Source organism: Eschrichtius robustus, chromosome 6 (genome assembly GCF_028021215.1).
Source record: "Eschrichtius robustus isolate mEscRob2 chromosome 6, mEscRob2.pri, whole genome shotgun sequence".
In the NCBI taxonomy this organism is placed as follows: Eukaryota; Metazoa; Chordata; class Mammalia; order Artiodactyla; family Eschrichtiidae; genus Eschrichtius; species Eschrichtius robustus.
Window position 1 is genome coordinate 24,852,402 of NC_090829.1, and position 17,891 is coordinate 24,870,292.

A 17,891-nucleotide genomic window follows, 5' to 3' on the forward strand; every position below is an offset into this window, starting at 1 on the left:
TTAAAAGTTTTGAAAAGCTGGAGAGAATAGATGGTTTACTAGGAAAGCAAAGTTGACTTTTACGGTAAGTAAAGTTGAACAGTTTACAAAAAACTGTCCACAGTGGAAGGACTTCACAAATTACCTCTAAATGTGTGGCTCAGTCATTCGTAGCCCCAACACTACTGACATAGCCCCAGTGGGCATTGCTGCCAGCTGAACTCCACTGCTGAGAGAATGGCTCTATAGTGTCACCTCCCTCAGCCACGCTAGTGAGGAAGCAGAAAACCTAAGTGTTCAATCGCATAAGAAATTGAAACCATAATCAAAAGATCACTTCCCAAAATGGCACCAGGCTCCATGGTAGTTTTAAAATATGTTCACAATTCTTTGAAACTCCTCCTTTCAAGAGGTGGAGCTTAATTCCCCTCCCACTGAGCGTGGACTGGTCTTAGTGACTTGCTTCTAACAAACAGAATATGGCAGAAGTGACAGTGTGTGACTTCAGAGAGTAGTTAATAAAGGGCATTGCTGCTTTCTTCTTGCTCTCTCTCTTTCTGGTTTCACTTGCTCTGGGGGAAAGTTACCTTCACACCATGAGGACACCCAAGCAGCCCTGTGGAAGGCACATGGTGAAGAACTGAGGCTTTCTGCCAATGGCTATGTGAGTGAGCCATGTTGGAGTGGATCCTACAGGCCCAGTCGAGTCTTCAGATACTGCAGCCGTGGCCAGCAGCTTGTCTGCAACCTCATGTGAGACCCTGAGCTAGAACTACCCAGCTAAGCTGATGCTCCTAGACTCTGATCCCTCAAAAACAATACAAAATAGTACAAGTTTGTTGTTTTAACGGATACATTTTAGGGTAATTCGTTACACAGCAATAGATAAGTAATACACCAAAGGTTGCTTTTTGAAGGTGGGTATTGCATATTTTTAGCTTGCAGGGCATATCCCTTGAGCATTGGTCTATGCCCAGGTTGGCCCCTGGGTTGCAGAACTGACTCTACCCCTCAGGTCATCGAACTTCCTTGGGCTTCAGTTTCCTCCAACATAATTCTGGGTTTAAAAGTTTATATTCCCACCTTGCTCTGAACTTCTTAGATTTTATGACTTAAAATTCTCAACTGCAATTATATACTATGATAAACAAACACAGACGTGTGGTTAAAAGAGTAGCTAAAATTTAATCGAGAAGTTACGGTACCATTATGTTACAGCTTTATCAGAGAAAAAAACTTACATGAAAAACTTTCAAGGGAAAGCACATCTCATGTCTTACTTGGCTTTATTTCTCTCTGGGCCCCAGTACCTGGCATATAGGAGATACCTACTACAGAGGGTGCCTAATGGTCATTTGTGGCCCCTACTATAATCCAAGTTGGTTGTGGCATACAGCTTCTTAACTAGGGGTTCACAGACAATAATTCTTTCTGGGCACCGAAAGTACAGTGTGTTCTTGCCATTATGTGGGAGCTCCACTCTCATTAGCATTTAAAAGAGAACACTTATTAGCTGAACTACTAAATGTCCTTTATACAATATAATGAGTTTCATTGAAAAGAATCACCAGCTTAGCTAAGGAGAAATTTAAACACTTTGCCATCATTTATGAATTCAACCCTTCTAGGATGGTATTTTTAAACGTACTTTGAATGAAGGGAAGAAGAAAAGTGGTAGAAATCTTGACAAAAGAAATGTAATTAGAGTTTTTTAAAAATGGCAATTCTATGCTTTATGAAGGTATCTTTGATCTTACTTCTCAGAAGCCAGGGAGACAGGGGCATTGTTGCCCCCGACTTTCTCTCTACACTGTGCCTCAGAACAGGTAACTGGGATGGAACGAGCTTGCTTTTGTTAAAAGTGATGGAGAAAAATTGCACAAAACCATAATCAAAAACCACTGTAATGCAAATCAATAAGGCAGAGGCACACTGCAGGAAACAAGCAATGGAATTATACTTGATCTTTCTTTCAATATCTCAAGATTACCCTAGACATTTGCTTTGTACATCCAACTCATTACATTTAAATTAATGCATCATATCAGAATTAAATAAAACTATTAATTAGCATACATTGTTCCCCCTCTCTATTTTTTATCTTGGAATGTTAAAGATCATAATTCATTCACTCATTCATTTATTTATTTATTAATTCAGCAACTCCTAAGTTCAAGACAAAACTAAATGGTAAATTTCCATAAACTTTTCATATAGACCACAACATCCTAAGAGATTATACAGGACAAAAGTATACCTAGAGCCACAGAAGGTTAAGATAAATTTAGATGTTACATATGTAAGCATTTATCAAAAGGACGTGTGGTGAGCAGGGAGAGTGATGTCATGGGTTGATGTCATTTCCTTCATGATCCTACCTTCATTATCTTTGTAAGGCACAGATCTGATTATTATCCTCATCTCTATGTCTAAAAGCCTTAAGCAAGTATGAGCCTTATAGAATATAGTTCTCCTAAACGTAGCACAGTGAGACACTAAAATGTCCACCTGAACTCACCTCTCCATTTTAATCCTCAACCCTGTCCCACACCTTCCCCTTTCCTGCTCCACAACCTATACCAGCAGCCCAAACCCACCCCTATCTACTTCCCCAAGGCAACCTGAGCCCCAGGCAGAGTGTGCTATCTCTTTGTTTCTAGGTCTTGTCAAGACCTTTCTTAGTTTTCTGCTTTTGCATACTCTTTTCTCTTTGTTTTCATTTCCCATGAAATCTGCATGATAATCTCCGAATTATCTTTATAGCCATCTCTAAAACACCCAACCCACAATCAGCTTCCCGTGAACACCTTGCCTCCAGGGAGCAATTCAGTCCCCTGGTTGCCTTTTTTTTGGCCTTTGTCTCCCTGGATTCTAGCATGGTGCCTGCCATGCAACCATGTGGTGCTCAGTCCACACTCGGTCCATGCTTGAAATGAAAAGCTGGGAAGCCCTTCAGTCAGACCCTGACACTGAGTGGTAGCAACGTAAACTTTGTTCTCTCCACCCCAAGGAAGCAGGCAGTCTTTGAAGAACCCATTACAATCACTCATGTAGGAACAGAGAATTTTTCCAGAAAAAAGTATCCAGCCCTCAGTGAAACTTTTCACCCCAGGATAAATCAAGGACTTTGATGTTCTACAGCTTCATCCTTGGATTTGATTTGACAGCTTATTAAAATGTCTACCCAACGATTTGTCAACAAGAGTAATGGCAAACTTTGACTGCTCCTCTCATCTCTATGCATTGCACTGTAATCAAGTGATCCCTGCCCATCCCAGTCTGGAAGAGGGAGCCAGATGCGTGTTTTATGCTCTATGTCAAGTCAGAGAATTATTAGGTTTACAGCATCCTCCTTAAAACCCAGTCATATAGTTCAATCATTCATTTTACAAAGAAGAAAACTGAAGCTCACAGGTGTTAAATTAATTATCCAAGGCCCCACCATTAGCTGTAGAGATAATGGACAAACTCCAGCTTTCTGGACTCTCGCTGAAGTGTTCTTTTCACCATATCATCTGGATTTCCCCACATTCCTGTTCTTTTTCTTGAATTTTTATTTTACAAAGTCATGCACAGCACATCTAATTTGGCTCCCATTGTCTTTTTTTTTTTTTATTGGAAATTTAAATTTGGATTTGCATTGCTGCTTTTCCATTCAATGGTGATAAACACTTAAAATATCATCTGGGGGAATGGAAATAAAATAAGCATCTGGAAAGAATGTGCTGTAATGAAGATGTCATTGTTTGCCCATAAATGCTAGGCAAAGAATCTGGCTTTTCAAAAATAAATGCACGAAAACATCTATGTCCATCTCAATCTATATTTTAATAAAAAAATTAAAATGCACTGAAAGACTTTCAAAGATGACAGAATTAAATATAAGATAAATGACTAATTAGCTGAAAGGATAATAAAGATAGCCAAACATTCATTCATTCATTCACTCATTCATCTATCCATCCACTCAAGGTTTACTGAATAAATGATGCTAAGCCCCCTAACTGCTACTAAACCCATTTACTAATCAAAGAATAGTAAAAGGCAAAACAGTTTGAATTACAAATCAAAAAATCTAAGTTAAAAATTTCCCTCTGCCACTCATAAGTCTTGGCAAACCCTCTAACACACGGTCTTCTACTCTGTATTATTCCCATCAGCATACAAAAGTACTGTTATTTCTCCCACCTTAAAAATAAAACGATTTGTCTTTCGGCCTCACTTTTCCCTCCAGCTATCATCTCATTTCTTTGCTCCCCATCCTTTGAAAGACTCGTCTATACACACAGTTTCCAATTTCTTTCCTTCCATTCTCTCTTGAACCCATTACATTCAGGCTTTTACCCTGACACTCCACCAACACGGTTCTTATCAATGTCATCAATGACATTCATGTTCTTCACCTTACTTGACCTTTCAGCAGTATTTGACACCATTCATCATGCTCCTTCTGGAGACTCTCCATCTGACTCCCAGGACACCATACTTCCTTGGTTTTCCTTCTCCCTACTGGCTTCTCCCTCTCGGTCTCCTTTGCTGGTTCCTGACTTCTTACCACCACTGGAGTGCCTCAAAGCTTGGTTCTTGGATCTCTCCTCTAGTACTTCCTTAGAGATCTCATCCAGCCTCATGTTTTCAATATCATCTCTATCCTGGTGACTTTTAAAATTATACTTGTAGCCTAAACTTCGCTCCTGAACTCCAGAATTCTTTGTCCAACTGGCTACCAACAGCTTTGCTTTGTGGACTAATACGCATCTCAAATGTAACAAATCAGCACTTGGTTGTCGACTGTCCCTCAAATGTTCTATTTTGCAATCTTCTCCAGTTAATACATGACACCTCCCTTCTTTTAAAATTTAAATCGTAGCATGCCATGCCTGAACTTAAAAGCCTCTGGGGCTTCCCTCGTGGCGCAGTGGTTGAGAATCTGCCTGCCAATGCAGGGTACACGGGTTCGAGCCCTGGTCTGGGAAGATCCCACATGCCGCGGAGCAACTAGGCCCGTGAGCCACAACTACTGAGCCTGCGCGTCTGGAGCCTGTGCTCCGCAACAAGAGAGGCTGCGATAATGAGAGACCCGTGCACCGCGATGAAGAGTGGCCCCCACTTGCCGCAACTAGAGAAAGCCCTCGCACAGAAACGAAGACCCAACACAGCCATAAATAAATAAATAAACCCAAAAGTTAAAAAAAAAAAAAAAAGCCTCTGGTGTTTTCCCACCTTGTTCAGGCTTCCCAGGACCCGTCCCTTGTCACTGCTCAGATATTGTCTTTCATGCTCTCCCCTGGTACACTCCACCTCAGCCACATTGGTCACCTGTCCCAGGGTGCCATTGTGTATGTGGTTCCCAATTTCTGGATAGCTCTGCCCCAAATGTCCACATAGCTCCCTCTTTTCTTTCTTTCAAGGATCACCTTCTTTTTGAGGCCTTCCTTGGCCACCCTGTTTAAAGGAGCAACCCTGCCTTCCCATATACACACACTCCTTCCTCCCTTCCTTGCTTTATCATTGGCCGTATAACTTACCGTGAATGCTCTGTATGTTTTGCTTATTTATTTTGATTACTCCAAACTCCTCTACTAGCAATTCTTTTTGATTCACTCTTGTATCCCAGCACCTTGAAGAGTGGCTGGCACAAAATAGGCTCTCACAAAATATTAGATGAATGAATGAAGGTAATCAGTGATAATAAGAAGAGCTACCACTTAGGTAGAGAAGTAAGTAAAAATTAAATAAGTACTTTGTACATGTTAATGCATCATAGATGTTAATTATTTAAATTAACATTATACATTCATGTGTATCTGTTGGAAGTAATTTTTAGGTGGAAACTGCAAGAAGCGAAGGAGAAATTCTAATTAAAAGGGATGGTAGATCTGTGATAAACCATAATGGAAAAGAATATGAAAAATAATATATATATATGTATTACTGAATCACTTTGCTGTACAGCAGAAATTAACACAACATTGTAAATCAAATACACTTGAGTAAAATAAATTAAAAAAAAAAAACCCAAAACCTTGGAGGGAAAATTAAATGATACCCTTTAATCTTAAAAAAAAGAATGGTAGAGAAGTACATGGTTTTGCAAGTCAGCCTCAGGCAAGGAAGAGACAGCTGAGGGAAACACCCTGGAATCTGGCCCAGATTATCAGCTCCCAGGCCTGCCTAGGGGGTGAGGGCATGAGGGAGGAAGGGGTTGGGAGGCAGGCCGGGACTTGTGTGAGTGGGGTCAGGAGGTCAGTATGCAGTCTTCTGGATGCTTCAGGGTGAGACGTCTAGGCTCACAGACTGCCCTGTGCTGATGTCCATCTCCAGCATCTCTAACGGTTCTCAGTTTCTAGGTCAAGAGCCAGGGCTTGCAGTATTTGTCTGTCTCTAGGGCTAGATGTGCATACCCTAAAGTAAGCAAACCGCTTTGAGTCCAGGGAAAGGGTTGCCACGTATGTTCATATACTCTTTACTAGAGTGCTGTGCTATGAAAATAGAAATCCTCATGGTGGGTAATAGCACCAGAATGTCTCTATTATGCTGCTTTGTGCCTAACACACAGTGATGCAACATGTTTCTTCATGGCTTGGAGTGAAAATCAATTCACCGGCATCTAGATGGTCATTATCAGTTGCAAAACACATTTTAATGTAAAACTGCAGTTTTAAAAAGGCACTCTAATTCTTGAAGCTACAAAGGATATATTAATTCTCAGAAGTCTTTGTATCCAGATATAGCCGTTTCATTAGCTGATCTAGGCACAGTCCAGGAATAAAATTCTTTTGTAAATCATATTACCTAAGGATTTTTTTATATATATAAATTTATTTATTTATTTATTTTTGGTTGAGTTGGGCCTTCCTTGCTGCACACAGGCTTTCTCTAGTTGTGGTGAGCGGGGGCTACTCTTCGTTGCGGTGCGCGGGCTTCTCATTGCTCAGTAGTTGTGGAGCACGGGCTTAGCTGCTCCGCGGCATGTGGGATCTTCCCAGACCAGGGCTCGAACCCGTGTCCCCTGCATTGGCATGCCGATTCTCAACCACTGTGCCACCAGGGAAGCCCATAACTAAGGATTTTATAACACAAAGTTGATTTTCATTGATTTTTTCCTACACTTCACTAATTGACTTCCTTCACTCCCATTAAACAGTCCTGGGGACAGAGGCAAAGAGGCTATTTCTCCCACTGACAACGAACACAACTCAGGGAGATGCAGAGGAAGATAATGTATTCTGTAACCATGTGTTGTCATATAATACTTTCTAAACCTTTGCCCGTTTCTAAAGGAAACAGTGGCAATCTCTATAATACCTGCCTCAGCTTTTCTTTACAATTTATAATTGGTTTCCCACATGGAGTTTAAACTTTGCTTGCTACATTGGTGCAGATGTGGCCAAGGACTTCTGATCTGTGAAGTTCATTAAAGGACTTGATCTCATTTTTTTTTTAAATGGTGACCTCAGACTCTATATACTAGAGTGGGGAATATGTGTGTAGATGTATGCATATATATTCATGTATAAATGTGCACAGTTGCTATGTATGCATATATTGAGAGAAAAAATAAATAGAAAATGAGAGGTCCTGAAAGAAGAAATGTGAGAAAGGTATGAGAAGGGAAGGGAAGGGAATTAACATTCATTAAGCTCCTACCATGAACCAGACACCCAGGAAAGAAGACGATGGGGGGAACAAAGATGGAGGGATGCAATTATCTGGATGTTAAAGAATGAACTTGTAAAAATCTCCTTCCCTAAAGGAGACTGCTGTAAAAATGGATGCTGGCAGCCCATCAGGGAGTGCTTGTCAAGCCATTCAGAGGAGAACAGAAGGCTGTGGGGCACTGATTTTGGCTTTGTCTCCCCTAGGTGCTGGGCTGCTGTCTCGCCATGAGATGAGTTATCTTTGAAGTTCTGCTGAGCGGTCTAGATAGCGTGACTTAAAAGTGCAAGTCCCTAAACAGAGTTCAGCCTTTCAGAATACAAATGCTCAGAGAACCATATGAGGTCAGGAAAAACCAGCCCAAGATATTTCCCTTTAAATTCTAGAGAATGCTAGTAGTCTCCATAATTAAAAGGATCCTAGGAGACTATGTGTTGGAAGTTTCTAGGTATTGGTATCAGTTTTTTGGTTCATTTTTTAAAATTGGGGCTCCTTAAAATGTCTGTTAAGTGCATCTTCTGAGTCCTCTGATGGGCAGAGATAAGGGTGACCTTGCAGAGTCCCTGCTGGGTAGGTGGGAGATGGGCTCAGGTCCAGCTGAGCTTGGGACATGACAAAGAGAGAAGGATGAAAACAATAGCCATTTTACAGAGCTTTAAGGTAAGTCTTCGAAAACTGTTTAGGAATTCCTAGCCGATCACAGGTTTGCTTAGATGTCTTTTTGGGTTTTTTCCACTCCCACTGCCCCAACATCAGATGTTCTCAGCATCATTGGGCTTATTATAGGAGCCTATCTACCTCCATTTGTATTTTGGGATAGATTGCAATAATTTGGTTCTATTCTTCATAATTTTCTATATCCATGTTCCTTGTCATGTAACTTTACAGTGCTCTCCCACTGTGAGCTAGTGACCTGCTCAGCCCCTTGACCCTGGGCTCAGCCATGTGATTTTCTTTGCCTATAGGATGTTTAGGAAATGTGATGCAAGCAGAAGCTTGAAATGAACTGGCACACGGGGATTTGTTCTTCTGCCAGGAGAAGAATGACAGACACAGGGCACCGGTTAAGGTGCTCTAGTCAAGCCCACTCTAGCATAGAGCCCCACCAAACCCACAGACAGTGAGTCATCCTAGTTGAGACAAGTAAAGCCACCCAGATCAACCCAGATCAAAAGAGCTAAGCCCTGCAGATGCACGAAAAATAAGTGTTTATTGCTAAATGCCACTGGGGTTGCTTGTTACACAGCACAAGCTAGTTGATACAAGTGCCATTTGATCCATGCTCTTCTTGTCTGTCAGTTGATATTTCTAAAATGGAACTTCAATTATCTGTAAATTACTCTACCTAAGACACTTCAATGACTTCCTGTTATGGGCTGAGTGATGTCATCCTAAATTCATATGTTGAATTCCTAACCCCCAGCACCTCAGGATCTGACCTTATTTGGAAATAGGGTCCTTGAAAATGTAATTAGTTAAGTTGAGATGAGGTCATACTGGAGTAGGGTGGGTCCCTATTCTAGTATGACTGGTATCCTTATAAAAAGGGTAAATTTAGAGACAGACATGCTCACAGGGAGAATGCCATGTGAACATGAAGGCAGAGATTAGGATAATGTGTCTACAAGCCAAAGAACACCAAAGATTGTCAGAAAACCTCCAGAAGGTCAAAACAAGGAATAGAACAGATTCTCCCTCAGAACCCTCAGAAGGAACTAATCCTACCTATACCTTGATCTCAGACTTCTACCTTCCAGAACTGTAAGACAATAAATTTCTGTTGTTAGAGCCACTTCCCATTACCCTTAGGTTAAAGTCTAAACTTCTTCACAAGGTATGAAAGTCCTTCCATAAGCTGGTCTCTGGCTGTGTATGCGGTCTCATTGCATACTGTATTCCACTAACTTCAGCCTTACCCCATTCACCAGCCACACAGAACTATTTAAAGTGCTCCAATCAACTGCTTCAGAGCTTTTGTCCATGCTACAACCTTGGCCTCGAATGCCCTTCCTGCTACCTTCTCATCCCCCACTGGATCCCACATCTTTACCTAATTAACTTCTATTTGCATTTCAAGCTCCAGATTGGGCTATCATCTCTGGAAACTTTCTCTTCACCTTCCCAGTCCTAACCATGGGAGGAGGCCCTATTGAATTCTCCCCAAACAACCTAGATAGACATTTCTATCTCAGTACTTATCACACTGTGGATAATTAATTGCTCACTGCACATCTCTATTGTCCTCAACAGACTTGATAATGAACCACTTAAAGGCAGGGTCATATATTATCTGCCCTTTTATTCCTTGTACCCAGCACGGTGCTTGACACAAAGTGGTGATGCAGCAAATGTTTGTGGAAGGAATCTGTGAGTGTTTATGCGCCAACATCAAAACAGATGTGTTCCTGGCATATGGGAGATACATTCTGCTTATGTGACAACTGGCAGTTGAGTTTACTTGGAAGCAAAAGCACCCAATTAAAGACCAAACATTACTTCCTTATCCTTCTTCATTTCCTTCTTTCTATAAAACTACCCAATCTCACATGCTTTATAATGCTTTTAGATGTAAGTGACTGTGAATTATTACTGACGGTGGGCCTTTCATCTCCAAGACTGACAGTCTACGTTCCACATTTCTCAGGAGGGAGAGACTATTATAACTATATTTTTGCTTACCAAGAGAATTGTTAATAGTTATCCTGAAGAAAAAAAAAAATCTATAAATATCCAACCTATAACGAAGACTTCAGCTTACTGTCTTCCTCTACTAATGAAATTCTTTCCAAGTGCCCTGCCAGAGTTGCTACGTAACCATTACACTGAGAAAAGAGACAAAGCCCGTAGTGAGCTTTTTCTTTTACCTGTTTAGTCCTCATTTTGGAATCCAACGACAGATTGTTGTAGGTATAATGTGCCTGTGTGACTCCACAGAAGAGAACAGCAACTATCCCTGAAATTTAAAAACATACCAGTCAAAATCAATTTTCCTTCCCATCTAAGTCAAAGGGGTAGGGCTATCCCAGCTGGAAAACAGACTTGGTATCAGTAGAGTTAAAATTGCTAATAATTATGGTGATGAAACCTTTGGTAAACCTGGCTGCTTACTTTAAACATGGAACTTAACAGGATTAAAGTTAAAGAAAAGCAATAAGAAGTAGATTCTTCCTGGGGATAAATGATTCTCTGGTCATGAGTTAGGAAAGTTATACTTGGAAACCCATGAACAAAAGACTGTATAGTTAATTCCAGGCCTCTCACAGCTACTGCCAACTACTCGGCTGCATTTTATACTAAATGCTGGCATATTTGCTTAGACATTTGCTTTCCACTGTGTACCTTCAGGAGCCTGAGAAGTTCCTATCATACCATAATTTAGTATTAAAAAACCACGAGTCATAAACCTAAGACATCTACAAGGGTTCAGTTGCCTCGGCCAATACTCCTACTTGCCAAGCCCAGAAAGAGATCCTTGTTTGCCTCTACACCTCCTTGGCAAAGCTGGGGGCTTTGTCTTTCTGCTGCTGGATAATCTCGTGAACACATCCAAGGCACACACTCCTTGAAGGTAAGCTGGTCTGTTCTTGTGTGCTTCTTATCCACAGTGGGCCCTCAGCTGCTTCTTGGTTGGTTGCAGGATTTATTTCTTAAGCCATCATTATACCCAGCTTTAAATGCTACATGAAGCCACACATACACTAGATGCTGTCTGGGGACAGAGGAGGAGCAACCATCGGACAAATGTGTTATTTGTCCCTGGGCTCTGTTATTCTCTGTGTTATTGCCCCTGAGCTGGGGTGGGGAAGCGGTAGGGGCTGCATTCTACCTTGGATTAGAGATTTGATTAGCTATGGGAAATTGGGCATAGAGGAGGGCTTTGGGAAAAACACAAGATGTAAGTAGTCTTCAACCCAAACCAAGGGGATTGAATTGAATTTTAAACAGCACACTCTTTCCAACTAAAAACACTCATAAATTAAATGCTGATGATTCTTAAGAGTATAGAGATATGTGAACTGAATACTGACATTTCAAATGAAATAAAAATTCTGCAGTAAAGAATTTTAAAGAACCAAGCATATTTTTTATATGTACACTGTATGCTTCTATTTATATGTTGGTTATTTCGGGCGTTGGCTTTGGATAAAATATTGCTAAGACATATTTGTCTAATACATTTACATCACTTATTTCCTTCTAATATTATGCTTCAAACTTTTAGGCAAAAGAATAAAAACAGTTAGGAAATTGTGCCAGGAAATAATATATGCAGTAAGCATTTATATAGTTGCTTTGGGTAACTTTTCAGTTTTCTAGCCTCTCTTCAGAAATTCAAAGAAAAAAATGCTTATGAAATACTATATTTCACTCTTCACAGAATTTCTATTAAAAAACAACCAGTACCAGGGAAACTTTGGGGGTACTGAAGTACTTCAAGGACTTCGAGGAACTAGGAGGATTGCCATGCATGTTGTTTTGTCATCAAGTAGTTTTCTTTCTTTATTTAAAAATGCAATTTATCTACCTCTGCTGATGCAGCAGTCTGTTGGAGGTTTTTCTGGGTGAGGTTTAGCCGACCTCCCACTGTTGTGGAAATGTTTTGACTAAATATTGATCTGCGGAGAAGTAGTGAATAAAAAGGGAGGGGGGTGTGGGTAGTGCACAAATGCATTCTGAGAACAAAAAGAAGTAACAAAGAATAAAGGATAGGTAAGGGCCCTAAGATTGGCTGAATGCTTATTGTGGGCAAGGAACACACTAGTTTTATTCACATCATCTTATTTATTTCATTGATTTATTATCTCACAACAGGCTTCGCATGATTCACCAGCCCTTCCCGCTCTCTTCCCCTCCTCAGTAATAGCATCTCCATTCTTCCTGCTGCCCAGGCAAAAAACTCCGGGAACACTCTTTACTTCTCCCCTCTCTGTACATCAGCAATGCTGTTGACGGGTCCTTCAAAACCTACCCGGCACGCGATCACCTCTCAACACCTCCGCACTAACACCCTTTTCTAAAGCCACCATCATTTTCTGCCTGGATTACAGCAAGAGCTTCCCAATTGCACCTCCGACCCTGTCTCCCTTGTTGGCCCCCCACAGTCTACCTTCCACACAGCAGCGCTAGTGAATCTTTTAAGACAATTCAGATCATGTCAGTCCTCTGCTCCCAGCTCTGTAATGGAAACCCATAACAAGCAGGCCCTGTTGGATCTAGTCCTGTTCCCTCCTCCCCTCCCCACAGCTCCCTGACCTCTGCTCTTACCATGCTCCCCCCTTGTCACACACCGTCTTCGTCTTCACTAAGCAGGTTCCACCGCAGGGCCCTTGCATGTCCGGTTCCCACTGTTTGGAAAAGTCTTCTCCAGACATCCACATGGCTCCCTCCTTTCCTTAAGATGTTACATTATCAGACTGGCCTCTGCTATGTACTGTATAAAAATAATCCCTCTCGTTGTTCTCTACTTGCCTACCTTGACCTATTTTTTTAATATTATTTACTGCCACCTAACATTTTATATATTTATAGGTTTATTTTCTGCCTTCCTGCACTGCGGTGGAAAGCTCAGGGAGTGCAGAGTGATTCACTGGCCCCCAGCCATTAGAGCAATGTCAGGCACATGGTAGGCACTCCACATATTTGCTGAATAAATAAATGAACATTCCTATCACCAGGTTACAAGAAACCAAAGTAATTTACTCAAGGTCACCTTGAAAGTGGCAGAGCTAAGATTCAAAATTCCACAGACTCCCTGTACTTTTCTGCCTGTATTAGACCCTCCAGGAATGTTTTAAGGTAACCTTAAGCCATCTAAAAAATATCATTTCTGATGTCCCAGGGAAAGAGTCAGAGATTTGATGATGAAGATTATATACCTGAGTTGGCTGGACATCTCCTTTGAGGATATTTTCTCCAGTAGCTCCATTGGTTTTCCCATTAGAACACTAATAGGCAAAGTTTCTGCTAATATTTTTTGAGTTTTGTCTACAGATATGTCACACGAGCAGCAAACAATGGAGAGTCTGCCTACATGACCAGAGTCTTGGTGTTGTAATTAAAATAAAACAACAAAGCTGATCTGACCCTTAGTATTAGCGTACATAATCATAATTCTATGGCTTGGTAATTAATTAACTCACACAAATTAAAACACATTTTGAAAATGTTTCACTCGAATACATCTATTAGCTATAAAGTTCTCCGTCATCTAAACAGATTCACAGTTGCCAGTTTTCTACCTTACAAAAGTATATTTTAATTGCTACTATATTTTTACATCCCTGTGCCTGCTAGCCCTAGTTGTACCACTGTTATGTGAGGCCCTAGACCACTCTCTTACATGCTCTGGATCTCAGATTCTCAGTTGTAAAAAGGAGGGGGAGGGGGACTAAGTGTTCCTTGTGCCGGTCTGTGAACTAGTGTCTCAGCCCCGAGCCCACCCTCCTGTGCTGGCTCTGTGATCCTGAGGCTGGGGCTCTCCAGACTACATCTTCCTTTGCCTGATGGGCTCTGTCAGCTGCATCTCAGCAATGGTTCTTCACCACAGCTTTGGCAGCTGGTCCCAGCCTTGTTTTCTCTTTTTGTTTTTTGTTGTTTTCCTTCACTTCCAGACCAGCCTCCTGGGACCCCCTCAGAGAAAGCACCAGCAGTCAGGCAGTGTCCTCAGAGGTCTGGGGCCCAGCTCCATGGTTCCTTCTTGGGAGCTTCCAGATTCTCTTCCCTTTGCTCCCCCAGTCCAAGGGGTCACACTTGCTTCTTGCAGTGATGACCTCTGTGCTGCCTCAGTGCCCCTTTTTTACTTTCGCAGCTCTTGCTAACTATAAAAATTTTTTTAAATTGTATTTTTGTGTCTTATTCTCCATTTTTTCTTTCTGTGACTTTCTAGAATTGACATGATTCCATGAAATAATTTTAGGGTCATGGAACAATTATCTATTAAGAATGTTTGAGGAGTTACAAATTTTTTTCTTTATTTTAAAATTAGTTTTTAATCCCAGCAACACTGGAATATAAAAGAAATCAGTTAACATGGAATAAATTGATGATATATTTTACTATCAAATAGTTCAAAAATTCTTTCCCCCTCTAAAAATCAAAACACAACAAAACAAACAAATTGCATCCTTTGATCAAAATGTTATAGAACTGGAAATTAACAAAAAGCATAGCTACATAAATGTATCCATTAGAGATTTTTAACTGTATTCTTTTAAATAAAATTGGAGTTGAAGATGAAATCAAATTTGAAATTTTAGCTTATGTAGAGATAAATAACAGTAAGTGTATAGTACATTTCTTATCAAAACCAATGGGATAAAACCAAAGGATTATTCAGAGGAAAGGTTATAGTCTAACATGCATTCTATTAGAAAAAATAAAAGGAAAATAAATGGACTATTTACCTAAAGAATCTAGACAAAAGACATAAAAATGGAACCAAAGACAGTAGAATTAAAAACTTAATAAAGAAAAATGAAAAAATACAGCCAAAGAGAACATTCCTAATAACCATATGGTTCATGCCTCTCAGGCCTTGGGGTCCCTCAGGTGTCCATCCTCCCCAGGCTGCCGTTCTCTGGCCGTGGCTGCAGGTATGCAATGTGAGATGTTGGCCAAGGGCTTCACCCACCTAAGACTCAGTTTTCTCATTTGGATAGGGCCCACCTGTCTCACAGGTCTGTTCTAAGTATAGAGCAATACAATGGATTTTAAAATGATTTGTAAACTAAACACTAAAAAGTGAATATAAGGTTTTACTATAATTACTAGAAGTAGGTGAAAGGAAGAAGACATGAAAAGAAGGAATGACCCAGAGAAGCTCATTACAGGTCTAAACACAACAGCATTTCCTATTCAACAAGTTGCTGGGGGAAGAAATACAAAACATCTAGCACGTCTCACACATTTTATGTCCTTAATCATTATTTGTTGCCTTCTCCTCCACACCAACTCCTGCAACAAGGAAAAGCAGATGAAAATGTGTGCCTCACTCCTAGAAATCCAAACTTAGACAATTCTCAGTAATACTACAGTTAAGGTATCAGATTTTTGCAAGTTCTATCTATCTACTGAGATATTCAATGAGGAAAGCATGGGTTATGGATATGGGGAATGCAAGGATGAATAAACCCAGTCCTAGACCTCAAGTAGCTTTATGTCTCCTACCAGAGACAACACATACACAGAGATATCTAAAAGCAGGTAGAATGAAGTAGGTGATAAGAAAATGGGAATTCTGAAGGAGTGATTTCTTTGGGGCTGGGGAAAGTGGGAGAGAGATGGGGAAAGTTTTCCTAAAGGACACAGAGGCATTTAGGTCTTGGAAGATAAGAAGAATTTGGAGGTGCAGGGTTGGGGGTAGGGAATTCAATGTGAGTGAAGGGCAAAAGCTAGGAAACTATGTGGCATGTCCCAGGAACATGCAGTTTACCTGCACACTTTGGGTTTGAATCTGTTATAGGTTAGGGAATAAATACACGTTGAATTAATTAATTACATTTTTCCAAATACGAAACTTAGAAGAAACATCTAATATGCTCTATGTTTAAAATGATCAAACTAATTATTATAAGTATGAAAGTATTTCTCTTACATGCTGTATTAGTCCTAGTATCCATAAAATAGAACTATGAAACATCTAATATGTTGATCTTCTGCTGGCAAACATTACTGCATTTTCTTTCCTAACTGAGGTAAAATCTGATCATTCTGCTTCCATCTCTTCTGAAAAACACAAGCGGCCATTAAATGCAACTACGAGGGTTGCATGTCTAAGGTTTTGGTTTCAAGTTGTATTTATGGGGCCCTGTAGCAATGACAAGTGGAAACAAGTACATACATCCAGATCCACAGGGACGGAGCATGCTCAAAAATATCTGAGAACTAAAATAGAGAAGGAGCTCTGAAAGAAATCAAGAAGTGGCTTAGGGAAAATAACAATAAGAGTTTCTGACTCACGTGTGTGCTCAAAATTGCCTTTCAGTTTGCACAGTGAGCTTTCAGTGGTGGGCAAGATCCCTAAAGAGCTGTCTGCAAGGACTCCTTTGTGCAATTTTGAATAAGAACTAGAACCGATACTTTATGACACTAACTAAAAGAGCTGTATGACAAACCACAAAGAGGTACACAGTTAAATTCAAATTATTGGCAAGCAAAGGAGTTTAGAAAACAGCATGAGGAGGTCTGTAATTCTTCGGGAAGAATAATGATTCTGCTGGCAACTACATTCTTTCCAGAGAGATCAATTTTGAGAGGACAATTAGCTCCTTTTGGTTAACAGAACACCATTTACACTCTTCTCCATGATTCCCACTTCTGGACCTTCTCAGAAAGCATTAGTGTTACTAATGCTTGCGTATATACAATATTTAGTAACATTAACCTATGCTTACACACATCACACACAAACCTATGCTTACATGACATCAAGGTTCATTGTGTGGTTGTAAATTATGTAAGAAAAAATGTACTACAATAGGTGTCAGGAGACCTGGGATCTATCTGGCATAGTTCGGACACTTAACTAGCTGAATGACTAATGCAATTCAAATTCGTTGCCTGGTCCATTGTTTTCTTCTCAAAGAATTAAAGAAGATGGTCTGCATTAGTGTTCTTTAGATTGGGGTATGCAAGAAACCCACTGAAGGGTAGAAGAAAATATAAGAACTTCATAAATTTTTTAAACTTTTTATTTTATATTGGAGTACAGTTGATTAATAATGTGATAGTTTCAGGTTCATAACTTTTAATTAGAACTTTTGTGTATTTTAAGGTAAGTAAGTACCATTGTGGGCAAAAAAATACGCTTGTGTGCAGGTAAGTGCATGATAAAACTATCTTATTTTATTTTTTTATGATAAGGGTCAAGAAACTGTGGTAAATACTGCTCTAGATGATCTCTAAGCACCTTCCCATCTTAAGTGTCTGTGATCTGAATTGCTGTTTTTACATTTGCTTCAAGGACTGCATATATGGAATTGAAGAATTACATGGGACCCCCACGGCCTCATGTGGACTTCCTGACAACTAGATTACCTTCTCGACCTAGATCTCCTCAAAGGCTGGGTCTATGACCTCCTTCTTTGTATTGCTCCCCATCCCATAACAGTGCCCAGTAGACATCAGACACTCAAGTGCAGGTTTGTCAAAGTAATGAATCTCTATTTCAAGAAATATTTATCTGCTCTAAAAAGAGAATGAAGGAGAAATTATTTCTGATCCTCACATACAAATAGATGTTTATCTGGACTTAT

At 40.3% G+C, this 17,891-nt stretch overlaps 1 protein-coding gene across 8 annotated transcripts in view; it reads right to left on the minus strand.

Moving 5' to 3' along the window:
* The window catches only part of SLC9A9 (solute carrier family 9 member A9), a 685,705-nt gene that overhangs the window by 250,197 nt on the left and 417,617 nt on the right, over positions 1-17,891 (minus strand). For all 8 annotated transcript variants that reach the window (XM_068546052.1, XM_068546049.1, XM_068546048.1 and 5 more), the window contains one exon: positions 10,503-10,591. In XM_068546052.1, the coding sequence (XP_068402153.1) occupies positions 10,503-10,591 (89 nt within the window). The remainder of the gene's footprint in view (positions 1-10,502; positions 10,592-17,891) is intronic.